The sequence below is a fragment of the Manis pentadactyla genome, chromosome 1 (genome assembly GCF_030020395.1).
Source record: "Manis pentadactyla isolate mManPen7 chromosome 1, mManPen7.hap1, whole genome shotgun sequence".
Classification (NCBI taxonomy): domain Eukaryota; kingdom Metazoa; phylum Chordata; class Mammalia; order Pholidota; family Manidae; genus Manis; species Manis pentadactyla.
This window is the reverse complement of record NC_080019.1, coordinates 179,776,961-179,803,706: the sequence shown is the minus strand read 5'-3', so window position 1 is coordinate 179,803,706 and position 26,746 is coordinate 179,776,961. Positions and strand designations below refer to the sequence as shown.

General features: G+C 51.7%; 1 protein-coding gene across 4 annotated transcripts in view; it reads left to right on the top strand.

Moving 5' to 3' along the window:
• The window catches only part of ITGB5 (integrin subunit beta 5), a 140,660-nt gene that overhangs the window by 72,868 nt on the left and 41,046 nt on the right, over positions 1–26,746 (top strand). For all 4 annotated transcript variants that reach the window (XM_036905410.2, XM_036905402.2, XM_036905392.2 and 1 more), the window contains exons 10-11: positions 5,973–6,402; positions 23,644–23,866. In XM_036905410.2, the coding sequence (XP_036761305.2) occupies positions 5,973–6,402; positions 23,644–23,866 (653 nt within the window). The remainder of the gene's footprint in view (positions 1–5,972; positions 6,403–23,643; positions 23,867–26,746) is intronic.

The following is a 26,746-nucleotide window of genomic DNA, read 5'->3' as shown; positions in this document are numbered from 1 at the left end:
AGAAGATGTGAAAAACTCTTATTCGCAGGTGCTGTATACTTGTTGAAAAACTTGACATATAGGTGGACCCATGCAGTTCAAACCCAGGTTGTTCGAGGGCCCACTGTAGTTTTTGAGAAGACGATCTGGCAGATTTTAATTCTCAAGGCTTAAAATGAATAAACAGTGTTGCTTAAAAAAAAAAAAAGTGATGCCACTTGAGGATGCATTAATGCAAGTATTTTGAAACCCCAGAGAGAATGGCTCTACTCTTGGCATGGATCAGACTGCTTCTGGAGTTCTGTTTTCCATCTTCAGTTGTTTTTTTTTCCAAGGGCAAAGGATAAGCAAGTATCATAAGGAATTTTCTTGAAACCGAGAATGTCAAGAGAACTGGTGTTTGTTGATAATAACACCATAAAGTCAGAATTCCTTTTGGATGCAAGAAACCAAAGCCAATTTATGCTGCCTTAAGCAAAAAGGAAAATCATGAGACTGTTAGAATCCCTCATGGACCCAAGAGGGGAATGTAGTTAGTCTTGGGAAGGACTGGAAACAGACCAGACAGAGGGTTCGCTCTGTGTTTCTCACCTTGTTCCCTGTGAGGAAGATAGTGTTATTCACGTGGACAGAAAAACTGAGGCACAAAGGATTTAATTAAGTGCCCAGGGCTCCACAAGCCAGCAAGTAGCAGAGAGGAAGTTCAAAGCCAGGGCTTATCGGCTCTGCTGCCAGCTCCCTCTGCCACCCTGCCCCTCGTGGGGCCCTGATGCTGAGCCCTGTTTCCCACAGCTCATCTCAAAGCACAGTAGCCAAGAACGGGGGCCTCCACGCCGGGAGCTGTCGCAGCCTGTGTGCTTCCCAGGGCTTTACTGAGTGCCTGTGTGCACCTTACCGCATTGCTCCACACAGCCTGCAGCTCACGTGGGGAAAGGGGTGCTGTGCTCATTGCTGCCAGCCGGGAACCCTGAGATCTGGCAGTGCGACAGCCTGCACAAGCTCACCCACCTACAGGCGCTGCACTGGAGACTCACAGCACAGTCTTCTCACTGCAGACCAGGCCGTCTCACCAGCCATCACCTCCTTATGCAGGGAGGAGTCGAGCTGCCATCTCATGGGATTTATAATGCACCCAACTCTGTGGTAAGGGCTGCACTGCTACTTCCTTTGCTTCTTGCAGCAGGTGTGTACCGTGACATCACTGCCCATTTTATGGGACAAAGACTGAGGCTCCAAGGAGGGCCTGAGAAACTTGCCGGAAGTCCTGCTGGTGTGCAACAAGCACCAGGAGTCAAATCTGAACCTGCTGATACCAAAGGGCACGGTTTTTCCCTTTATACCTCATGTACTCTGGCAGTAAAAGCTTCACAGAAGCCCGAGGGGGTTTCATTGCCACTGACATACCGATGCTCTAGTGCAAGTTTGGCTTCTTTAATAGGATACCTCAGAAAATAGGGACATTGTCTAGAACACAGAAAAAGGTTTTAACAGGCATTTTGTCCACAAAAGCAAAAAATCTCGGGTGTAGCAGATGATTTGTAAAGCACTTGAAACCAAGAGAGAATAATGGTACTTCCCTGACCCTGACCACCCTGACAGCTCCTCATGCCCAAGGCCGGGAGCCTCCCCTGGGACCCACCAGCCATGGCCCAGCTGGAACAGCAGGGAGCCTGAAGCAAGCCTCCAGGGCTGGCTCCTCATTTCCTCTCACCGTTCCAGTGGTGTCTGTCCAAGAGGCCGCAGTCACAGAGCCCCTGTTTCTGCCACACGGGCTGTGGGGTTTTGTTTCCTGTGGATGAAGACAGGCTGGCACAGAGTGGCAGCCACTTGCCTGCCATAGCCAGACGTGATGCTGTTCACCAGGGCCGTGCCAGGCCACCAGAGGCAAGGTCTTGGAGGGCCCTGGCAGCAATGGGGCATAGAACTGGCTACAGAATTTTCAGGGCCCAGTACAAAGTGAAAATGTGGGGGCCTTGTTCAAAATTTAAGAATTTCAAGATGACAACTGCAGGGCGTTACACTAAGCACAGGGTCTTCTGAATGTGGGGCGCTGCACGGCTGCACAGCACATGCCTGGCCTGGTGGGGGGAGTTGTGGGGCTTTCCCTCACCCACTGTTTTGCTGAAGGAGAGATGCATTTCTGTACTTCCCGCTGGCACCAGCCTAACTTTGTTAACCCTGGGCCAGGACAGCAAACTTTCTGTCCCTCACCAGCTGTGTGACCAGCACTGAGTTCCCTGACCCCACCACCTTGTTTTCTCTCTGAACTTTCTCCCAAGAGCTTACAGCTGGGCTTTGGCAACCAGGCGTGCTACTGTGTGTGTGGGGACTCGCCTGCAGAAGGATTAGGGAAAGCAGGCAGGGTGTAGCTGTCCCTGGGTATCTCAGGATCTGGCCTGTGGATGAGGACATGGCCAGTGGCGGGGTGGTAGCTCTGGGACACCTGGGCTCAAGGGGCAGCCAGGCCGGTCTCACTTCTGCAGGGGTGGGGTGCAGGGACAGGAGGGGCTCTGTGGTGCCTTCCAATGAGAGGCTCTGTTTTTGAGACCCTCCCGTGTTCTCTGGGTTAAGAAGTCTGTCCAGGCAAGAAGCAGGAGAAGCTGCAGGGGAAGAGGGACAAGGAATAAAGATAAATATTGTTTAATAAAACCTTGAATGCCTCAAATCCAGTAGGTTCTCTTAGCCGATTTCAGTTTTTCCCTAATTATCCCAATGGCAACACCAGCCAGGGCGAACTGAGTGGGTCCAGCCCTGGGAGCCGGTTTTCTCATGAACTGGCTTTGACAAATCAGTATGCAAGTGGCTGGCCACGCAGCGAGCACTAGCCCAGGACAAAGGGCCCAGTGAGCCCTGTCACGGGCTTCCCACAGCATCTCACTCCAGTCCCCTCCTCCGGGGCTCTGTCCCTCCTGCCCGTGTCCCACATGTTGTGTCACTGAGTTCCTGGTGGGCTTGGCATCTGCGCAGCCCTGGGCTTGGTGGGTTTGCCTGGGGGCTGGGCAGCCCTTTTGAAAGGGTGGATCAGACTGGCAGCTCTGCAGGAGAACCCGAAGCATCTCAATGAGGTTTAAACAATGAGACTGGACAGAAGAGGGGGGCTGCTATCTGCGTGACCTTCCGCTGGAATCTTGGAGTGGGAGAGTGGCAAGTCTCCAGGACCTGGGGAGCCTTCAGTATCAGTTGGAGTCCAGAGTAATCAGGGAATTGAAGCCCCATTCCAGCCACCAGACAGACTCTCTGGATTCTTTCCTGATCCCTTAGGGAAATGGACTCCAAAAGGTGGGCAGCGGAACAGTCTGACTTGTTCCCAAAGGGCTTTTTATGGCACTCCTGTGCCCAGCAGGAGCTGGTACCCGGAGGCTGGAATGGACAGAGTCGTTCTCTGGTCATTGGGCGGTCAGCTGTGTGCCAGGCTCCATGGCACCTGACCGCCAGGATCTCAGTCAGACCAACACTCGGCTGAGGAAGGCTGCCAGGACCTGCTTGGACGCCGGGTCCTCCTCCTCCCCCAGCCACGAGCCTTTCTAAGCCCTGGGTGATCAGCTGCCAGCACTGAGTTGGGCTCCCCTTGCCTCTCACTCACTCCCCGGCCACAGACATATGGGCAAGGCTTGGGAGATCCGTCCTCTCTCTCCACCCCTCGGCATAGGTGAGTGTCCGGGGGGCTGTGCTCACAGATGGGCGCTCCCCACGGTCTTCCGACAAGTCAGTGCCTCTGGCTCCTGGGCCAGGTTATTCCTTTGTGGTTTATTCCATTTCTGACCCATAGATACCTTTGGGGGGCAAGAGCTTTTCATTTAACAAGTCCCAGAAAGTTGTAGCGCTGAGCGGCCACAGCTTCTCTCTGAGCCTCAGGAGGAAGGAGTGTTCCCCTCTGCATTCTTGATGGCCCCCTGTGTGGCTTTCCGTAGGGACAGCACCACCCCTGCCAGTCTGTAGACCCAGGTCATCCCTAACCCAAGGCAGGAAGACTTGGAGGACCTCACCTTGGGGCATCACCATCTAGTGAGACACGGTGAGCTGGGCCGCCTCTCCCTCTGTACCCAGACACGGACGCTGGCTCCTTCTTTACTTTCAGAAGGGGACATGCCACAGAGAGCACAGGCCGTGCCCCCCACCCCTCACCAGCCGTGTGACCAGCACTGAGTTCCCCGACCCCACCCCCCTGTTTCCTCTCTGGTACATGAGGGTGCCTCCTCCTAGAGCACGGCAGTGAGGTGCTCATGCACCTGGTAACTATCACTATTCGTCACTGCTAGGCAGATCTCAGGGCCCAGGTGGGTCCTGCCGTGTTTCCTCACGCTGAGAGCCCACCTATTGTCAGGGCCTGGGCCTTGGTCCTCAGCTTGGTTCTGTCAGTCTGCCTTTGCCTGCTCCCACCACCCTGCACAGATGCGGAGGCTGGGTGTGGGCCAGTCCCAGTTGCCTACTGCCAGCTTGACTCTCCCAGTGTCCTCTGACCCTGGCTCCTGGCCACTGTCCTCAGCTCACCTGCCCAACACCGGCTCCTGTGACGGCCTCTGCGCTTACCCTGGCTCCTGGGTGTCTGCTCTCCAGCCCCTGGGGCCGTGGCTTTGTGGCCAAGCAGGACTCTCTTCAGAGCTGCGTCTGTCCCCCTGCTTGGTCTCACATGCACCTAGGGTGTCCCTAGGGTACCCCTAGATGTCACAGAATCCTGTTAGAACTAGTAAAGATTGCAGAGTGATCGGAATCTGTAGAACATACAGACAAAAATTTTTTTCAGGGGTCTCCAAAAATACACACTATCACCTAAAGAGCATCCACTAAAGCAAACCATTGATGATTTTAAAAAAATCATCCTTATTCCAACCCAAATAATAGAATTAACAGTAGCTAAAAGCAGTTCCTAAAACTGATGCTGAGCTTCAGAATGATCTGAGAAGCCATTTTAGAAATAAAAACATCTGGGCCAGACGAGGGGAGTTGCTGTCTGGCGTGGGCCTAGGCCTCTGTTGCTTGGGGAGTGCTGCCGTTGGGGGGAGAAGCTCATCAGGATGGCGTTTGGTTGGTCGGGACGTGCCAGCTCCCTGTCTGTGGCCTTCCGCAGTGGGGGCGATTCTGGCTGCACGTGGCTCCTTCCTCGGGGAGCCGTGCCCTGCGTCCTGGAGAGTCACACCTGTAGAGTCCTCACATTCCAGCCCGTGGGCAGCTCACGGGTATCTATCCTGCAGTGCCATCTGCCAGCTGGCTCCACCCTGCTGCCTGTTACCAAGGCAACCCATGGAAGCGCAGGAGTTAGAACATTTCTTTACATCGTTTAAAAAGAGAAAGTCTGTCCATGGCATGTTTCATCAGCCATGACTTTTTACGACCTCAGCCATGGGCTGATGGTGAGGACCACCCAGAGGAGAAATTGTGGCGGAAAGAGGCTTCAGGTGCATCTGTGAGGAGATGGGTGTGCTGGAAGGGGGCCTGGGAGGCATCTCATCCCTTCTCCAGCAGGAGAGGAAGCCTTCCTACAAGGGGGCAGGTGTTTGCCAGGTGCACGGCCCCAGGGCCTGAGGTCAGGGAGGACAGCTGGCTGAGTGCCTGGCGCACAGGAAGTGCCCAGACTTTGTTGAATGAATGACTTCCGACATAGAGTGGGAAGAGGATAGGACAGACGTGAGAAGAGAGGGAGAAGGAACTGGGGGCCCTTGAGTGACTGAGTCTTCTTGCCTTTCCGTGGAGCCTGTTCCCTGGGGGTTGTGGGGATTAGTAGAGATAGGGAACGTTAAAGAACCAAGCCCGATGCCGCAGATGTTGGCACTCCTGCATAGTCTGTTTCCGTAAGATGAGGGAACTTGCCGATCTGGGGCACTGCAGGGGCTCCTGTGTGCGTGGAGAGGGCTGGGTTCAGCCGCAGCTCTCTGTGGGGGCCTCAGAGGACTTGTTCCCTGTGCTGGGCCTCCAGGCAATCGGTAGGCCAGTGCAGATAACCCTGCACCCCAAGTCACCACAGCCTTGATGTCCTGTCTCTTCTGTCTGCCCAGGCGTCCTTTGAGGTGTCGGTGGAGGCCCGGAGCTGCCCAGGCAAACAAGCAGAGCACCTGTTCACGCTGCGGCCCGTGGGGTTCCGGGACAGCCTGGAGGTGAGGGTCACCTACAGCTGTAAGTGCGACTGCAGCTCGGGGCTGGAGCCAGGCAGCACCCGATGCAGTGGGAACGGGACCTACGTCTGCGGCCTGTGCGAGTGCAGCCCCGGCTCCCTGGGCACCAGGTGCGAGTGCCAGGAAGGCGAGAGCCGGAGCGGGGACCAGAACCGGTGCCGGGAAGCAGAGGGCAAGCCCCTGTGTAGCGGGCGCGGGGAGTGCAGCTGCAACCAGTGCTCTTGCTTCGAGAGCGAGTTTGGGAAGATCTACGGGCCCTTCTGCGAGTGCGACAACTTCTCCTGTGCCAGGAACAGAGGCGTGCTCTGCTCAGGTGGGTACTCTTGTGCTCTGAGCCAGGCCAGGCCCTGTTAGGACACCCCTGAAAGCATGCCATTTACTAATGACCACAGTCCTGGGAGAAGCCTTGCCTGCCACCAGGCCTGGGCATGGGGACCAGGGTATTGCATGTGACAGCAGAAGGCCCTGCTGTGTGACATGAGAGTTGGAGGGTCTCAGGATTGGAGAGCCTGAGTGGGCCACTCAGGACTTCCCTGCACAGCATTCCTGACAGGTAGATGTTGAGCCTCTTTCTGATTGCCTCCTGGTACGGGGAGCTCACTGGGGCTGGTAGTGGTTATGCCCTTGTTAGACATCGCAGCCATCTTCTATTGCTGCTCTAATAATTACCACGAACTTATTCTAGTATAGTTCTGGAAGTCAGGGTTAATTTGGACCATCTGGTGAGCCAGACAAGGAACTCCTGTCACCCTCACTGGTGCACTTCCAAAACTGTGTGCTCAGCTTAGGTCTGGAATATTCTGAAGAGTAGAAAGAAAGAGAACGCTCATAATTCCATCACTCATACTTTAAGAGGTTAGTCTTTTCTTTTTTTCCAAGTTTGTGTGTCTTGTGGTTCTATACAATTTAGTATATTGCTTTTTTCATGAAATATTACACCCTAAGAAATACCTGAAGCTGAATTACTTTACATCATGGATTAGAACATTTTGACTGTCTTTCTTTGCACCTCAATTAACCTTCTCCACCCCTCCACTTTAAAAGCAACAACTAGTTGAAACAGGAAGCTATCCAAGTCTTCTTGGAGAAGTTTCTGGGATGAGGTCATTGTGTTTGATCATCTGGGAGAACTTAACACCGAGCCCCAGCTCCAGGCGGGACTTGCTTGCCAGTCGGGGCAGGGTTCCTGCCTGTGCGCGGAGCGCCCGCTCTTCCCTCCTGTGTCCCGGACGCTACAGCGTGTTCAGGAGGCAGCTGTGAATGGCTGGGCGAGCAGTTCCAGCCTCCAATTCCTTGGCATCGGTGGTCAGCATGGGGCTCACACCCCAGAATTGTGCCCATTGGTTTTGAGCTCTTGGATTGCTGTTAGATTTGGGGTTTTTGTGGGTCAGAAGTCTATTTCCCAAAAGCCACTCTGGTCTTAAGGGTGCTGACTCGCAGACTCACAAGCAGCTGACTTCAGCGTTCTCTCACGGTCTTCCCCACCCATTCCCCCTACAGCCTGGCCCACAAGGGGACTGTGTGGTTGTGGTCTGTCTTGGTCAGTCTTCAGATGGGCTGAGGCTGAGCCAGGGCCAGAATCGGGGAGTCGGAGTGCTGGGGGGTGCAGGAGGCGGGTTATGTCCTGGAGAAATTTCTTCCATTCTCTCTGTTCTCTAGTCTTTCCATCTGTCAGAGGCTAGGGTCCATGCCCACCCTCAGCTCTCCACCAAGGGAGAGGACTGCGGGGAAAGTACGAGAGATGACAGGCTTGTAATATGTTGTAGTACTTGATAAAAGTTAGTAGTGAAGCAAATCAGCCTAAAGGCTGGAAGCAGTTGAACTACTTCCTTACTGCCTTTGTGACAGCCAGTCACGGGAGCGTGTGTGCGGTCAGGCCTGTCGTGCCCCTCTGGTTTCTAGAGGCACCGTGACTTAGAGAATGGTTCTGTCCATAGGCTACATGTGTGCATGCTAAGGGAGCTTTATGGGGCCTTTGTGAGGGTTCATGTTCTTTAGGGTCTCATAAAGTATTGACCTTTCAGAGTCCCTCTACTAGTAAACATGAGAAGTAGGACATGGTCTGCTTAGTTATTTTTAATGGAATGAAAGATTACTGCTTAAGCTTTGTTGTTCTTCTGTTGGTTTCCGTACCCAGCCAGTGCACTTCCTGGCACTTGAGTTCCTCCGTTACGGTAAACTGTTGGAGGTCAGTCTTAACCCAGATGCTTTCCGAAGTCTCTGTGCTTAAGGTGACTGCACTGGGGTACACTGAATAATTTGCTAATGATCAGCCTATTTCTTGGATTTCATATATTAAGGAAATTTATATTAAATAGATACAGAATTGTGAACTGACCTTTTTGGTTTTGTGAGATCTCTCTCAAAAGTACCTCTAAGTAAGGTCTCAGATATTTTACTTCATCTAATAGGCTATTGGCCAGTTTATCCATATCTATATCCATATAATATCTATCTATAACAGTAATAAAACATAATATATAATAATTATGTGTAATGTATAGTAATAGATGTAACATATAATAATGTCAATAAATTAAGTCCTTTAATATGTAGTGGGCAATTATGGGTCAAGGGGCATCAGCGGTTCTCTCCCAAGCGTAAAAACTGGAGGGAGGGTGACACTAGTGACATCATTACTAGTGGCCAAAGCCAGCATCCAAGCCTAGGTTCTGGGATGGGCTGTGGCTCCCAGAAGGCTTCACAAGGCTCTGGTAAACCTCTCCATTTAGAATTACCTCTGACACTAAGGCCTAGTTCTAGACTTCCTGATTCTTGCCACATGAAACACTTCCCATCGCAACAGTTTTCTGGATATGTTTATAAAAGTACTTCTCACCATGTTTATACTTCTTTCTTCAAAAATGTAATTTTCACACTCAGAATAAGTATCCTGGTAGCCAGTCCTGGGGCTGCGGTCTCAGCCATACTTTCTGTCATTGCATTACAATCTGCATGTTTCATAAATGACTTGTTATAGGACTGTGTTGAATGTGGCTCCATGACAGAGGCCTCAGAAAGTACCTTTTGAATGAACCAAGATTTGATATATTTCCCAAGAAAGGGTCTTTGGCTGGGATTGCCACCGCCGTGTGCCTCAGGTAGGGGAGCCTAGAAAATTCTTCAGGTTTTTTCACATATATTAATCTCTGCTCAGTTTGTTGATGGCTACCCTGTTGCCATTTGCAAATATAAGGATGCAAAAAATATATATTTATCTTCTAGAGAAAGGGCCCCTCTCCACCAAAGGAATATCCTGCATAGCTATTTCCCTTATCTGGTTTTATATAAATCCTAGTTATTCACATGACAGCAAAGGTCAAGAGAGTCATATAGCATTTGTTACAGGATTCTCCAGTAACCACAGTTATAAGGAGTGATACACCCATAATCAGCAAAGATATTTCCACAGAAGACCACTTATTCGTTAAGGACAGTGCATGTTCAAATCTGGATTCTAAACCCCTTTCTCCTTCTGTGATCTTGGACTCTTCGTCACCCACTCTAACAGATTTTCTTTTCTGTCAAATTCCTTAAAGGGTTGTGCACATCAAATAGGACAACGGCTTGTAAAGTCCCCTGGGCTTGCCTCTCTACCAGGGATGTTGAGTAAATGTTACTACCTGCCCTGCCCCCCTTCCTGGAGAAACAGATAAACACCAGAGACATTCATGGCATCAAAACAGGTTGGTTCCAGAAGTTCTCAGCAAGCATCCCACAGCCATGAATTCTCTAAGAATTCCATCAGTATCCGGACATTGCTCAAGTTCACTTGAATGGCAAAAAGTTACCAAAATTTAGGGCTTAGTCATATGACAAAACAATGCATCTTTCAGACCAGCCACATGAATGAGGCGAGCTGGGCTGCCCATCTCTGGAGTCGGCAGCCTCTTGCACCTTGTGGTGGGAGAAAGTTCCCTGAAGAGCCAGGGTGAAATGAGTATCTGATCTTGACCGTGTAGCTACAGATATGGAAACGATGATCTCTAATAGAGAGTCGTTTTGTTTTAGGGAGGGCACATGTCTATCTCATTCTACGAATGCTCATTAAGCATTCCTCATGAGCCATGTGTTGTCCTGGGCAACCAGGGGTTCAGAGCTGGAATTGCTTGCAGTCTTAAATTTCAAAATGTTTGTTGCCCCTAGAATTTTCTACTTCTCGGAAACTTTCTGGGGTTGAGGAATGAGGATTATGTGAACCATGTAAGCATCTACCTTCAACATCCAGACTGACTGAGGTCATGAAAGACAAGAGCATGTTGGTAAAGCCACTTTGAGAACCTGCCTTGTTCCATGCTCTGCGCTGAGCTCCAGGCATGGAGGTTTTTTCCTGCCCTGCCTCACTGCTCACATCCTGTTTCTACAAAGATCTTAAGCAGCAATTCCCCAGTGATTCTCAAAAATGGAGTATTTTAGGCTTTGGCTCTCATTACCCTTCTCTCTACCTGAAAGGGGAAGGTGCAAAGAGGAGCCCCGGGGGTGAGAACTGTGAGCGTGCCTCTGAACTCAGGCCTGATCCTTAAGGGCGTGGGCTGGGCTTGTGAAGGAGATAGTGAAACTTAAAAAACAAAGGAAAATCCTGGGAAGACCATGAGAATGCCAGAGACAAGATCTTAATCACTTATGGATTTGGGGTGGTATTAGCTTTTTTATATTATTAGATTAACATGTTAGAGAGTTTTCCTTTCTTAGTTAAATTGAGAACATGAGAGGGGTAGTGGCTGAAATAGTTATTCTTAAGGCTCCTTTGATCCCTCGTCTTGGGTGTTGAGCCAACACTTTGAGTTTGGTCTTGATTTTGGAAATGGACATAATCGACTTGAGGCCTTTGCTGCTCTGGCAAAAAAAAAGTGCCTCTGGCAGGGCGGGTGGGATTGGATGGAGCCCTGTTTTTCCCTCTGGTGAGTGTCCGTGATTCTCAGAATACTGACCTAAGAACTCCACCCAGATCCAAATGCTCCCTGGTGTCTGGAGGTTGCTCGGAGTAAGTCCAGCCTACTGGGAGTAAGTCCAACTTGCTGGGAGTTGTGCTCGTCACTCCAGGGCACCTTCTGAGCCCTGCCTGTTGCCCTCTGCCCCAGAGGAGGGGCCCTCCTATCACCCCAGCCCACAAGGACCATCCCCAGAAGTCCTGATCAGGTGACCCCACTGTCGCTAAGCTAAAGGAATATAGTTTCCAGGTTGGCATGTTATTTGACATTGCCACGTTGGCCTTTAGCAATGGGCAAATGGAATTGCGCAAGGAGAATCTATTTTTTTGCCCTTTTGACTATATTGAGATCACTTCCTTGGAAACAAATTGAGGCTAATTTGTGAGTATTTTGTACTCATCATGAGCAAACACTACATAGTGGAATTATTTGTGTCCTGTGCTTTTCCTGACCGCGGCACTTGCACATAGTAGGTCAACTGTGTATTAACCACTTTACCCTTTGCTTTTGGGGAAACTGATGCTCAGAGCCTGGACTGAAGCTCCCTGTGGTTCCTGATTATAGATTCAGACCAGGAGAACCTTGCAAATAAGTAATTACCTCATTCTACCTAGTTTTACTTATTTTGATTAGCTCGAGACCCCAAATCTGAATTACCAGTTCAACCGTCCCTGGCACCATCACTCAGGCATTTAGCCCACATTTTCCAAGTCTGACCTAATACGTGCTCTTTATTTCAGTCACAAATTTGGGAAACATTTAGTCTGTTTTCCCAAGCGAGTGCCCCTGGGTTACATAAGGCTGTAGCAGCCTCCACAGTCCAGGCTGAAGGACACACGTGGACCAAGGGCCCAGCTGGGGTGCCCTGCCTGTTATGACTGTTACTTGATGGAAGGTACAGAGTGTTCCTCTTAGTATTCAGTGGGTGTTTGTCTGGCTGTTACTGTGTTGAACCCACTTTCCTTAAATGAACCTTTGTTAGCCTATTCTAATTCATAAAATGCTCCTGACACAATGATCTAATTTAGTTGTTACTCTGACAGGAGGTTGTGGCTGTTACTGATCTGACCCATGTAGACTAGCCTGTGGCTGAGAAGATTGGCAGGTTGGCCACACTCCCCACTGATGGTTGGCCCAAAGCCTTGGCCCAAGAAAAGCCCACCTCCTCTAACCCTTGGGGGTGCACTTCTCTGGGCGGCTGCTTCCTGCCGTCTCGTGGCTTGGCCCGAGTCCTGGCCACCAAGCTTCAGCGTGGCCCACTCTCAGATTGGAGTCTTAGATTTCTAGCCAGCGCTGCCATCTCAGGAAGTAATGTTGAAGTTCGGAGAAGTTTAGGTTAAAGCAGTGTCACCGTATTTGTTTAACAGTGGTCATTTTTTCTGTTCAGATACAGAATGCAACAAACGTGGTTCCGCAGATGAGGGCAGAGCATGAGGGGCTTGTCAGGGCATTGGCTGAGAGAAGCACCAGCAGTTGACCTTGTGAGGGCTGGTCTGCTGAACCTAAGCCGAGGACAGAGGGGCAGCTGGCCCTGAGAACTAGGGGTGCACCATTATTCACGCTTCTGAAGAGCCTTTCGCTGGAGAAATGTAAACAGTACTCAGGAACAGTGGTGGGTGCAAGGCATGTGACTTCTGCTTGACTGGCCATGTGCCACCAGAGGAAAGGGAGTTGTCGATCCTCGTTTCCTCCTATTGCTCTACAGTCTCTGGGTTCCTTGGACAGGGAGAATCACAAGTTCACAAGCATCAACAATACTAATGTTCATTTTCTAATTTCTAGCATTGGCTATCTTCTCCCAGGGCTTCAGATTTGTCCCGATGATGTTCACAGCCTGCAGCAGCCAAGATATTCTGCGCGTCTCCTGTGTGCCTGACCCCCCCTGTAGGCACTGGGCAAACAAAATTACAACACCGTCTTTGATTTTGTGTGGGTTTGCATGCTAATGAGAGGAAGCAAACAGTAAACAAATAAAGCCATGTGATACGTGATCACATATCTACACTCTCCCTCTTAACTAAGGCTGTATTCAGCATTTGGATATGCGCAGGTCCCTTCAGTTAAAAAAAGCGAAAAACAGAGAAACCCTCCACCCCCCATCCCACTTAGCAGCCACCTTCCATCCTCCCGGGTCACAGCCATACCTGTGAAGACATTTGTCTACACTCACTGTCTTCATCCGTCACCTCTCAGTCAGCCCCCACCCCTGTCCAGTTGGACACAGGCCTGTGATTCCACCAAAACCGGTCTCCTGGGTCCCTGGTGGCCTTGTCCTGCTGCATCCGATAGACCCGCTCGGCCCTTGTCTTCTCTGCAGCAGCTGCCTGTGGGCCACGCCCTCTCCACGCCAAGCCACCTTCGTAGCCGCCCTTGCAGGATCCTTCTGCTCTAGCAGCCTGGTCAGTGCTGGGATGACCCAAGGCATGGCCTCACCATCCTCACCCCTGAGCTCTCACCTGGGAACCCCATCGTGCCCACACCTTCTGCTGCCCCTCAGATTGCCCGGGTACTCAGCCTTGCTCCCCGGCCTCTTTTTTGCCTTCTGACTTCACCACTGGGTGTCTTATATGCACCTCAGTCTCAGGATGTCTGAAGCCGATCTCGGGGCTTTGTCCCAGCCATGGTTTTCTTCTGATTTTCCTTATCTCCATTTTCACCCAGCTGTGCAAGCCGGAAAGCCAGGAATCGTTCTTTTTCCCACCTTCTCACCTTCTCCTCAAGTGCCTCCAAGTCTTGTCCACTGACCTTTTACATTTCTTTGAAATTCATCTCACCATGTCTGCTACCACCACCCTAGTCTGTCTGCTCTTCACACCACAAAGTGATTGTTTCAAAACAAAGTATGCTTGTGTTCAGCACCTTTTAGGGGCTGCAAGTATTTGGGCACGGCCAGAACCTGGGGAAGCAGGGGCAGGTGAAGAGACTTGAGAAGTATGCTGGGATGTTGGACAATGAGTAGCCATGTATGTTGTGCACTAAGTCTAAATATGAAAGCTGTGCTTTAGGTGATAGGGAGCCAGTGAAGGTCTTAAAGTAAAGGAGTGTCATCACATAGTTTCCACATTAGGAAATGGTTGAGGCCACGCAGAAACTGCCTTGGGGAAGGAGCAGACCAAAGAATGGAGGCAACCAGGAGAATGGAGCAACACACTCACCCTACATTTTGCTTCAATTTTTATCACTAAACATGACTGGATTATACTAGTGAGGCTGTACATGTAGGGCTAAGAGTATGGGCTTAAGTCAAACAAATGTGGTTCACATCCCCACCCTGGCATCTCCACTGTGTGGAGGGCGCAGGGGGTGCTCTCAGCTTGCTGAGGTGGTAGGAGCTTACTGTCAGGCCACTTGGGGCTGAATCCTGTCCAAGGCTCAGGTCCACACCCCCCATCCTTCCCGCCATCTATCCATGCATCCATACACACCCACACACACTGTCCTGTGTCTATGTCCGGACCCTTGCTACCCATTCTAATATATCTCTCCTTTTCAGATACTTCTCCTCTAGGCTCCCCACTCTGGTCATCCTCACAAATGAACTCATACTATTTTTTGCACCCAAAATGCTTTCTCTCCTCTGCTATTCCAAAACCTATAGCTTAGCCTGGAGCGTGTCCCAGGCTCTCCAGATTTCCCTCTGCTCTGACCTGGAACATAGCATGTCAGGGGTGGAGGAACTGTAACGCTCACCTAGTCTGCTGCCCTGACTTCACAGAGGAGGCCAAGACTGATCTGATGGTCAGTGATTGGGAGAGCCAGCCCTGTGGATGGGTCTAATGCACATTTTTAACTACTACACCCTGGGTCACTTTGAACAATTTATCCTATGTATTTAATTTTTTTTATTAAAGTACCATTGATATACAGCCTTATGAGGTTTCACATGAAAAACAATGTGTTGCTACATTCATCCATATTATTGAGTTCGCCCCCCGCATACCCCATTGCAGTCACTGTCCATCAGTGTAGTAAGATGCCACAGAGTTGCTACTTGTCTTCTCTGTGCTACACTGTCTTCCCCATGATCCCCCCACACCATGTGTACTAATTATAATACCCCTCAATCCCCTTTTCCCTCCCTCCCCACCCCTCCCCTTTGGTAACTGCTAGTCCCTTCTTGGAGTCTGTGAATCTGGTGCTATTTTGTTCCTTCAGTTTTGCTTCGTTGTTATACTCCACAGATGAGGGAAATCACTTGATATTTGTCTTTCTCTGCCTGACTTATTTCACTGAGCATAATACCCTCTAGCTCCATTCATGTTGTTGCAAATGGTAGGATTTGTTTCTTTCTTATGGCTGAATAGTATTCCATTCCTTCTTCTTTATCCATTCATCTACTGATGAACACTTAGGTTGCTTCCATATCTTGGCTATCGTAAATAGTGCTGTGATAAACATAGAGGTGCATATGTCTTTTTGAATCTGAGATCTTGCTTTCTTTGGGTAAATTCCTAGGAGTGGGATTCCCAGGTCAGATGGTATTTCTACTTTAAGTTTTTTGAGGAACCTCCACATTGCTTTCTGCAATGATTGAACTAGTTTACATTCCCAACAGCAGTGTAGGAAGGTTCCCCTTTCTCCGCATCCTCACCAGCACTTGTTGTTCCTAGTCTTTTCGATGCTGGCCATCCTAACTAGTGTGAGGTTTTAATTTGCATTTCCCTGATGATTAGTGATGTGGAGCATCTTCTCATGTGCCTGTTGGGCATCTGAATTTCTTTGGAGAAGTGTCTGTTCATATCTTCTGCCCATTTTTTAATAGGGTTACTTGCTTTGTGGTTGTTGAGGCATGTGAGTTCTTTATATATTTTGGATGTTAACCCCTTATCGGATATGTCATTAACAAATATATTCTCCCATACTGTAGGATGCCTTATTGTTCTGCTGATGGTGTCTTTTGCTGTACAGAAGAGAAGCTTTTTAGCTTGATATAGTCCACAATTAGCTTGATATTGTTCATTTTTGCTTTTGTTTCCCTTGCTCGAGATGTCAAAATGACATCTACTTGTGTGATTTTGGATAAATTACTTGCCTCTCCATCTCATTTTCCCTATCTGTGAAAGTTAGGGTAATAATTGTACCACCGCATAGGGTCCTTGGGAGGACTCATGAGATAGTTCATATAAAATGCTTCGAACTGTGCCGAGCCTATTGTAAGTATTCCATATCGTTTCTCTGGTGTTCAGAGGTTTTAATGACTTGATGTCTCGGTGAAATCAGAAATTTCTTAAAGGCAGGAAATCCTATATCTCTCTGTTGCACATTTACAAACCCAACCCCCCCACCCCCCGCAATCCTGCGATTGGCAAGGCACCGGCCCTCTGACTCATGGGGACACTGGACTGCTGCCCAGGGCCAGCAGGCAGGTAGCTGAGGTTGCGCAGTAGCACTTTTCCGAAAGGACATCCCCCACTGAGCGTCCCCAGGGCGCTTCGGTGGAGCCCCAAGGACTGGCCATGCTGGTCCGGAGACTCACCTCGAGAGCTGAGCGGGGCGGGCTGTGCTTTCTCCGTGGGAGGAGCAGCCCGGAGCTGGCAAGTTGTCTGGTCGGTTACTCATCCTTGGCAGGAGAGTGTTGTGTTTACAGGCACAGGAAGCCCGTGGTGAGAACACGACTTGCCAAGAGTGACTTCTCTTTCACCCTAGAAGGTTTATTGAATTACTGCCCAGGTGCCCAGGGCCAGGCTAAGATCCCATGTGGGCGAGCGGGGAATATGTTCTGTGCATTCCAAAGCTCTCCATTCTTTACTTTTTCTGGAACCAGAGCCTTTCGGGGAAGGGAAAGATAAATAGTGGGAGGAGCCCATTCCCGTGGGGACCAGGCTCGGAGACACCCTGAGCACAGCAGCACTGCAGCTGAGCAGGGACAGGCGAGGACACGGGAGGGCCTGTTACGTGACTCCTGCTTGTCAGCGGAGAGCCAGGAGAAGCCCTTCTGAGGAGGGAGTTCCCCTTCCTGTTGAAGAGACCAGACAGGCCGTGCCCTTGGGAAGCCTGTGTATGTGTTTGGCCACAGAGAGGTCAGCCCATGTCTGGCTTTGGTTCTCCACAGGGATCTGTGGGTGCCAGGATGTCCACAGGCTCAGAGAGGGGTCTAGACAGCCGCCTGGTGCTCGCGAGGGCAGGGCTGTGGGCTCCAAACCCGGTGCCCTGGTGCGGCGGCTGTCGGGGCCCCAGCCATGCAGGCACGGGTGCCTGGAAGCATATAAAGCTCAAGTTGGTTTTCTGCTCGTTTTAAGATGGTTGTTGGGGAGTTCCAGGAGCTGGGCCCAGGGTCTCACAGAGGCGTCCAGACCACAGAGGACCTGACTTGTGACAGGGAAACCCCCCAAGTGAGCACAGGCTTCCCAGCACACAGTCCTTGTCCCTCCTCTCGTCACTGCTTCCTGGGGACAGGGCAGAGGGAGACCAGGGCAGGCAGGGGGCTGTGGGAGAGGGAGACAGTGAGAAGGGGAGGAGTGTTCCTGGGGGAGACGCCGAGGGGTGGGGAGAGGGAGGCGCCCCTCCGGCTCAGCCTGTGGGAGCCAGAATGGACTCCCAGAGGCACTGAGCCTGCTCCTGAGGGAAGCCCCAGTGCATTCTGGAGCGAGATGGAAAGTGTCTGGGCACCGGCTGTGGGAGATGATTTGTGCCCAGGGTCTGATGTCTGCCTGGTTGTGGCATCTTGCTCCTGAGCTGGGTGAGCATGGGGTGGAGAGAATCACTTCTCATTTCTGCCCATCCCAGGCTGGCTTCCTCCTTCCTTTGGCCCCACAACTCTCAGGACAGTCCCCTCAGGTCACCACATGGGCACCTCAGGCCTCAGAGACCCCGAGTTGAGCCTGGGGGTGAGGTACAGCTGTGCCTTTGCTCCTGGGCCTGGGGCCAGGGCCACTTGGGCCCTGCCTCACACCTCTAGCTGTCCCCTTCCTGCTGATGGCCTGGTTCCCCCTGCACTGACTGTACTCACATGCAGGGAGCTCCCCAAGCGGGGCTCAGCGCCCTTGTGGTGCCAGCCTCCCTGCTGGGCCCTGGCTGTCCTCACCTTGGGTTGGACCTGGATTGGGGACCCTACGGGAGCTTTTATCACTGATGTCTCTGCTCCGAGCTCCCAGAATGTGCTCTGCCCCCCATCCTCTGGGATCTACTCCAATCTCCCCCTCTCCCCTCACTCCCACCATAACAAAACCTGTGATGAAGACAGCTAGCATTTATTGAGCACTTACTGTGTGCGAGAAACTAAGTGCTTTACAAAGGTTGAGTGATTTAACTCAACAGCCCTGCGAGGGACGCATTTTTATTAGCCCCACTTAAAATGGAGAAACCAAAATAGAGAGGGATTAAACACCAGTGACTGCTGGTAAATAGGTTCAGGAGCCACTGCAGGCACTCCGGTGACCCAGCCACACACTAACTCCTACTCGCTAGTGCCCCGTCTTCCAGGCATCCCCTTGGTATCCCCACTCTGCTCTCCACCATCCATGGTCCTTCGTAAACAGGCTTCTGTACCCTCAGCCAGGTGCAGAAATCCTCACTCATCCTTTTTCCTGAAACTAGTGGTCCCTGAGACTGCATGGGGCGACACTGGGGGTGGCTCCATCCTGTCATACTCCCGTCTCTGCCGTGCTCCCTTCAGACCTTTGCTTTCCACCCCCTGGAACGCCCTCCCCTTCTTTGAGGTTGTGCCATCCCAACTGCATGATCCTCCATGTTCCTCGTCCCTGTCACTTACTGACATCCTGATTACCCCCCACACTCCTCAAAGACCTCAGTACTCACCTCTCCCCACAGCCCCACTGTCCAGGAGCCCTGCATTGCTGTGGCAGCCATCCATCCACACGGCATTGCTCTCCCACCCCTGTGGGCCCAGCTCCACCAGCAGCCACAGCAGCTGTAGCCTGTCTCCTGGGCACCCCATGCACTGGATGCTGCGTTAGGGATTTACTTGCAGCAGCGCTGATATTCCTGCCAACACTCACACAAGGAAGGCATTCTCCTTGTTGACAGATGAGGAAACGGCTTCCCAGACAGGTGTAGAAACTTGCCCACGGTGACATAGTGAAACGGTGGAGGGCAGACTGGAACCTGGGTCCAGTGCAGCCCCTCAGCCTTGCAGGGGGCTGGTCAAGGTACCCTGAGCTCCTTGGCTACTGGGCCTGGAAGCTCGGGCATCTTCGCCTGGCTGCAACCCTCACCCCTTGGTGCGTCCTCTCCCTTTCTCCCACTGCATCTCTCTCTGCTGTGATCTCTCTGGAGCTCGCCGTTCCCTCAGTCCCTCCATTTCCCCCAAAACTTTCTCTCTTCTCGATCTTTCTCTGTAATCAGAAGAGTGTGCAAATATATCCCATCTTCCGAATCCCTTTCCCTCCCCCCCCTCCTCACCTCTTCCTTTCCCTCTACAACCAGATTCCTTGCAGGAGCTGCCTGCTCGTGGTTACCACCGCCTCACCTCTGCCAGTGGATCTGCCCTCACCATTCTGCGGACTGTGGTGAAGCCCGGTAGCCACTGTAGGATCTTGTGCCCTTCCTGCCTCTACAAATCACTGATGCTGGGGCTTCCTGTCATGTCCCGTTTGGCTCCCAGGCCCCTGGGTCCCCTCCCTGCTCTCCCACAGCTTCTTCCCAGCTTGCTTTACCCTTCCTCCTAAAGAACCAGTATTCTGTTATAAGCAGAGGCAAGGGGCTGCGTCTTGGCCCAGAGCCCATGCAAGCACTGTTTCGCTGATGGAAAGCTGTTGAATTCTGTAGAGCTGAAATTCTGTATAAACAGACACATTTACAACTTCCTGTCCATTTAGCTATCAGTCATTCTAACAAACTGAGAACTAATGATAACTTGCACATGTAGCAATTCACGGCTTACAAGGTGCTTTCACATGACCTTGAATGTTCCTATCTATGTATAATGAAAATATGTTTATGTCTGCACAATACTAAGTGGGCATCATTAAATTTAACCAGCTCTGCCAAGGCGTTTGGGGGTAGCATTATAATAAACAGGCTTTATTTTGATGAAAAGTCCTTGCTTTGGCCCTGTGGGTGTCACTAGCTGGGGTCACGTTCCTGGTCCCCCATTCAGCTCTGCTGGGGATTGGTAGGTTATTATCCTTGGGACAGGGCCAGATGCCTCTTATCTTAACAAAATGTGATCCTGCTAGGGTATCCGGGGAGCGAGGGCTGACCAGAAGATGCGGGAGGTCCCTGCCCTGGCAGGTTGAGGGAAAGTCAGATTGAGGCCCAACTGCAGGATCTGACACATTTGGATTCATACAAAATGTGACCAGACTTACGTAGATTTTGATACTGTATGTGGTCCATGCTTTCTAAAGGAGGCTTGGAAGCGCTAACCAAGATGGCAAGTAGTTGAATCCTGTGTGCAGCCCCCACCGCTGGGTAGAGCTGACTCAGAGTGCAGTGTCGAGAAGGCTTCTGAGGCCAAGCTCAGGCTCCCGGGAGCAGAATCCTACGAGGGGGCAGCACGTCTGCCGTAGGCGTGAAGGAGCACGGGCTGGCATGTGCCCCATCTTTGCTGTTGCTGCTTTAAACTGTCCTTGAAAGGCAATGAGCTAGTGACAGACCAAACAGGGGCCATCAAGGGAGTCACTCGGGACACGCGTTCTGGTGGCTTCGGCCCTTTCACTAGGTATGGAGCCTGGGGCTGCTTTCCTAGCTTGACTTGCTGGGACTGTGCTTGGAGCTGTCAAATATTTGAGGCCACAAAGCCATGTGGATAAGGATTTTCTGATGTCCCGCTTGCTTGCCCACCCCACTGAAATGGGCTGGGGCTCTTTGCAGTCCCTCCACTTTGCAGATTCTTTGCACACCGTTTCTTTCTTATCATGTCCTTGCGGCTCAGGAGTTGTGGCGACCTTTCAGGACCAGCTCATGTCTCTGGTGGTGAGTCCTATCCCCACCCACCCCACCCTGGGACCGCAGAGACCTTCAGTGAATCACCAGATCCTGCTCTCTCCTGCCCTTGACTCTGAACTCTCTCTCCCTGAGCCCCAGATCTAGGGTGCACTCACTGAATGGCCTCGGCAGGGTTTTGGAGCCCTTGGCCACGCATGGTATCAGATGTGCCCAGAGCAGCTGGGCCTTGCCGGTGAACCATTCTGGTGGGGGTACCGAGCTCCAGGCGCCCCCGGGGGGGACAGAGCTTTCCACCTGGGTGCTCACTCACCATGGGGAGCAAGCTCTCCCTTCTACACACACCCACTTCACCCCAAACCCAGCTCTTCAACAAAATCACACACTACCTCTTCTTGAGAACTTGGACACTGAAATACTGTGTCAGATTATATTTGGATAATTTTATATTGCTGCCAGAAACAATTTGAGTAGGAAGGAAAACCACACTCACCCTTTCAAAGCAGCCCCTCTGGCCTGAGTACCATGTTTGCTGCCTGTAAATGCAGCACAGATCCTGCTGTTGCTTTGTGGGATGGCATGATGTGTAAGCTGGTGGAGAGGGCCAGGGCTGTATGAAAACCTATCGCTCAGGTGTGTGGATATCTGCAACTCTGAAATGCATTTTAAAAAATGGATTGATGGATAGATGGATGTAGTAAAACAACAGGTACCAGGCTCCTGGTGGGACATGAGTAGTGGGTCTCTGGATATTCACTTACAGTCCTTTCAACTGGGTTACAGATTTGGAAATTTTCATAATAACATGTTGGGTGGGGGTGGGGCTCCTCCTGATGGTGAAACATTTTAATTTAAAACAGGTTCATGACCAGTGTCGTCCTTGAGGCCAAAGTGAGGGAGCTGTGGGGAATGCATCCGTTTCATTTGGGAGGACTTCCTGTGGGGGATGGTTTCCTGCTGATTGCAGGCTGGGGGAAGGGGGGCAGGCGTTCCTCCCTCCTGGCTGCTGCCTCCCTCTCCAGGGCCCCTCCCTCCCCGCTGCCCTGGAGCAGGGCGCTGTCGCCCACGGCTCCCACACCACCTGCCAGCCTCTAGGTGGTTAAGTGCGCTGCATGGCCTGCTGCTGGCCTGGGCCAGGTCTGCTCCCCGGGGCTCCCCTGTGTCCGGGCACTGCCTGAGGAAGGGGAGGGCGCTATTGCATGGTCCAGCGTCCGCCGCCGTGGCTCTGCTCCTGGGCAAACAGAAAACAGCGGCTACGGGAGGGCTGGGAGGCCTGGCTGTTCCGGGTGGCCTCGGGCTGCCTGCAGACTCTAGGCACCGCATTCTAGTGGGGTGGGGGCAGGAAGTGAGTTCAGGTAGAGAGGCTCTCTGGAGTCCTGATCTCTCGAGGTCCTTATCTCGATTGCTGGTCGCTCACATTGGTGGTCTCACTGAAGGTGCTGGGATCCAACCGCCAGGGTAACTGACTCAGGCATGAGGGTAAAGTGCAAGGCTCCTCGCCGTCTGAGCCCAGCCCCCGCCCCTCCTTGTAGTATGTGAGTGAGTGTGCAGGAAAGGCAAATCCTTCATCCTATTAATATCAGCCTTAGCAAAATAGCATTTGGAAGGAAAATACTTTGCAGTATAGCATAAGAAAGATCTTTAAAGATGAAGTGCCATTTATAGTACCACTTTCTGTGCAGAGTAGAGAATCTAGAATCCACTATCAGGCCCTTGGGCGCCTCAGAAGACGGCCCTCTCCATGCTTTGCAGCGCATGCACACACTAACACGCTCAGCCCTCTGAGCCAAGTGGTTTCCCCACCCTTGATGCCTGCAGAGCCTTGAGGGGGTGCCCAGCTCCTCCCCTCTTGCAGGCTGCGGAAAGGGTCTCTCCTGCAAGGGGAGAGCCGCCTCTGGTGCTCACCTTGGTTAGGGGTTGCTCTGTCCTCTTTACTCCTAAGAGGCAGGGGGTCCTGGAGTCCAGCCCATGGCCTCTGGAGCCAGTCTCCCTGGTCCGAGTCCTGGCCCCACAGCCACTGGGGGTCTGACCTCCAGCCAGCCGCATCGTCTTTCTGTGCCTCCTTCCATCCCCTGTGGAGTGAGGATGATAAGCCCTCCTGTGTGCGATGGTTATAATAATTAGTTGACCTTCTGCTGTAAAGCCTGACATGGATACAGTGAGCACTGTTCCGTGTTCGCCGCGGTTCTGGGGGCAGGTCTGAAACCGTTTTCCCTGGGCTGAAGCGCCCCCCGGAGGGAGGCTGTAGGGCGGCCCTGTGTCCGTGCCTTTCCTCTTCTAGGGCTGCATTCCTTGCATTCCTTGGGTCAAGGCCTCCTCCTCCCTCTTTCCAGGCAGCAGTGCAGCTCCTTGCTTCTCTGGTCCCGTGGCTGCCACCTTCTGCAGCAAATCTCCCTTTGCCTCCCTTTATGTGGACCCTTGTGATGGCATTTAGGGCCTGATAGGATTATTCGGGAGAATCTCCTGTCCCAAATCCTTCACTCACTCTGCACAGTCTGTTTTCCCATAAGAGGAAACAGTCACAGGTTTGGGGACTCGGATGTGGACATATTTGGGGCCATCATTCCCCTAACAACCGAGACAGGAAAGAGCTCTGGCCCTGGTTCTGCAGCAGGACTTGGCTAAGTTCTGGTCCAACTTGGAGCTCTGGCCCAGAGGGACTCTGAGGGCACAGTCCGCGTGTCATCCTGCTGGCTCCCCAGTAGCTGGCACAGGGTGCATGCCAGGTACTTATGTGTTTGCATGGCCAGGCTCTGATGTGCTGTGTGTCCTTTTAGGCCATGGCGACTGTCACTGCGGGGAATGCAAGTGCCATGCAGGTTACATCGGGGACAACTGTAACTGCTCAACAGACATCAGCACATGCCAGGCCCGGGATGGTCGGATCTGCAGCGAACGGGGCCATTGTGTCTGCGGCCGGTGCCAGTGCACAGAGCCAGGAGCCTTCGGGGAGACATGCGAGAAGTGCCCGACCTGCCCCGATGCTTGCGGCAGCAAGAGGTGACGGTCCCTCTGCTAGCCTCCCAGCCAGGCCAGGCCTGCTTGCAGCCAGTCAGCCCTCAGGGCCTGCCAGCCTGCTTCCCCATCTCCGCACCTCCCACCCATCATCCCGCCTGGCTGGGAAGCAGAATTCTTACTGACATTAGCTGAAATACCTCCTTTGAAACACTGGTTCCGTGGGGGATTTTGTAAGAAAATACAAACGAGACAGAACCAAAGAGCAAAACTATGCTATTCTTAAACAGATTTAGAAATTATCAAATTACTAAGTTACAATGAAATTAAACTGGTTTTGGTAACAAAATAGTGCCTTAGCTATTGGGTATTTCAAAAGGGGATTCAGTTTGCATCCTTTTTTCAGATGCATTTGATCCCTCACCCATGCCTCATCAACATCTCCCAAACAGCGTGTCACGGGACATCCGGGTGGGAAATGCTGCTTTAAACAAAACACGATCCAAAGGTAAACTGGAGAGGAGGGCACCCACCCCAGATGAGGCATGCCAGAAACTACCGGCAATGGCTGTTGAATTTTCTGCTCCATTTACAGATACCAGAGCGCTGGCTACACACTGCTATGAATGCAGAGACTGTCTCAGTGTGGGCACCAGGCCTTCCCTGGCTCAGCCACAGGGTCATGTTCCGAGGTGGCCTCCCCGAGGCTCTGCCCTTCACACTCTGCTGGAGCGTGAATGGGAAGGCATGAAAGAAATCAGGCAGATCAGCCCTCAGGAAAACGAGAGTGGCGGTTTCCCCTGAATGTGCCAGAGAGACAGCTGCATCATCATCCGTGCTAAGGGGCCAGGAGGGAAAGAAGCAGGGACACGGATAATCAGAAGCCAGTGCTAATCCAGATCTCTTTTCCCTTTGGCTGAGGAATGTGGCTGTGCAGTTTGCTCTTGGCAGGCTTCCCCTCTGAGCGCCCGGCTCCGGCTGGTAACGGATGAGTTTGTGCCGCTTGAGCCGGCCGCGGCTGCTGGTCAGTCCGTGCTCAGACACGTTCTGGGTGGCAGAACCCTGTTTGGACAAGGGCCCCAGATAATCCAGGTGTTGGTAATTGAAAGTTGGCTGCAGATCGAGAGCCAAGATAGACAGCGCCACGATTTATTTTGTGTGATTGCAGGGCAGCCGAGGAGGGTAAGGGAGAAGAAAACCAGATACACTTTAGACCTGCTAAGAGTGGAGAGACGACAGAAATCCAGATAGAAACATCCCCGGGGAGGAGGTTACCCTGCTGGATCTGGAGCCCAGATAACCGTGGCCGTGTGAGCATGGTGTCACTGCCATTATCCGCATTTGGTGCCTGAGGGAGCTGCCCTCCCCCACCTCCCAGCGGCAGAGCACTTGAGTGTGTGCTCTCCCTGGGGCCGAGGTTAGGACAGCACACATGGAGTCAGTGAAAGCAGATAAGGCCCCATTCTTCCCTTTAGTGCAGCAAGGCAGTGTAGGATTGGCTTAGTTAAGTGACGCCATGGGAAAACAACCCTAGCTTTAAATGTTTAAAGCATTCATTTCCTAGTAGAGATAGACTTGGTAATTGATTGGCCATTAAGCAATACCAGAAGAGCAAAGAGATACCAGAAGGGAGCCTCACTATTTATTGCTGCGTCTGAGCCACGCTGACCTTCTGTCTCATTCACTGCCTACTTGCAACTTTTTTTTAAGGTCCCTTTAATAGTGACTTGTATGAGGCTGTTTTTCTTCTTGTTGTTTTGCTGAGAGCCACCCTGTTTTGAGTGCCTTATGTCTTTTTTTTTTTTTTTTTTTACTGGGGTTTCATAACAGCCAGACTCCACTTTGTAGAGCTAACCAAATACACCCTTCACCTTAAGTGAGGTCTCACTCAGTCTCAGCTGATTTCAATTAACAGGCTCTCTGGGCAAAGTCTAGGCAGCTTGTTTGTTTAAAAGGCCCAGACTTATTTTAACACATGACTACAGTATATCACAAGTTTCAACTCAGTACGTGGAGCACACAGGTTAGACTGATAGGTCCATGTGGATAATTAGGAAATGTTCCCTGGAAATGGCCCCTGCTTTAATGACAGCAGGGATGCAGTTGGAGGGTGAACCCTAGCTGAGACCGGGAACAGCCACTTTTCCTTGCTGATGTGTTAATCCAGGAGGCTGGAGGGGGGTGCTGGGCCCTGACAGTATGAATGACCACTCTCTATGGCCTCCTGCCAAGTCTCAGTTGCCTGCCCTCTGGAGCTCTGGCCTCAGGGGAAATGCAAACAGTACCAACTTGTTTGTAACTCCAGGATGTTTCCATGAAGTCATTCCCGGGAGAGAGATTTTTGTGGCCAATTCTGGAATAGTTCATTCTTAGGCATATTAGTACTCTCTTAAGAAAGTTCCACCTGCTTTCTCTTGCTGATCTGCTCACTTGCCCAGCCTCCTCAGTGGTCTGAAAGGAGAGTAAGGGCTTGGGGAGGGGTTTGTCTGAGAGGGAGGGACCCTGGGTGCTGCACCCAGCTGCCGCTGACTTCTCTTTGGCCTCATTTTCCTTACCTGTAAAGTAAGGAGGACTTGCTGAGATGCTGTCTGAGCCCCCTTCCAGTTGACATTCCAGTTCAGTTTCCACGCTGGAAACGTAGGATCTGGTCTCTTATTCTCAAGGAATTAAAAGAGGATGGTGATAATTAAGGCGATACATTGTGGTCGTACATCCCTCTATGTTTTTGCCAGAAAGCTTTCCAGAGACACAGCCCCTTGGGTCCCTGTGGACCCCCAAGTAGCTGAGGCTCTGTGAGGTCACGCCCTGCACTCTGGCGCCAGGGCCTAGCTGCAGGGGGTGGCGGCTCTCCCAGCACACCAGGCCCTAACTCAGTTCCTGAAGAAGCCCATTTCAGGGGCTGTCACCTTCCTTCCAGGCCACCCT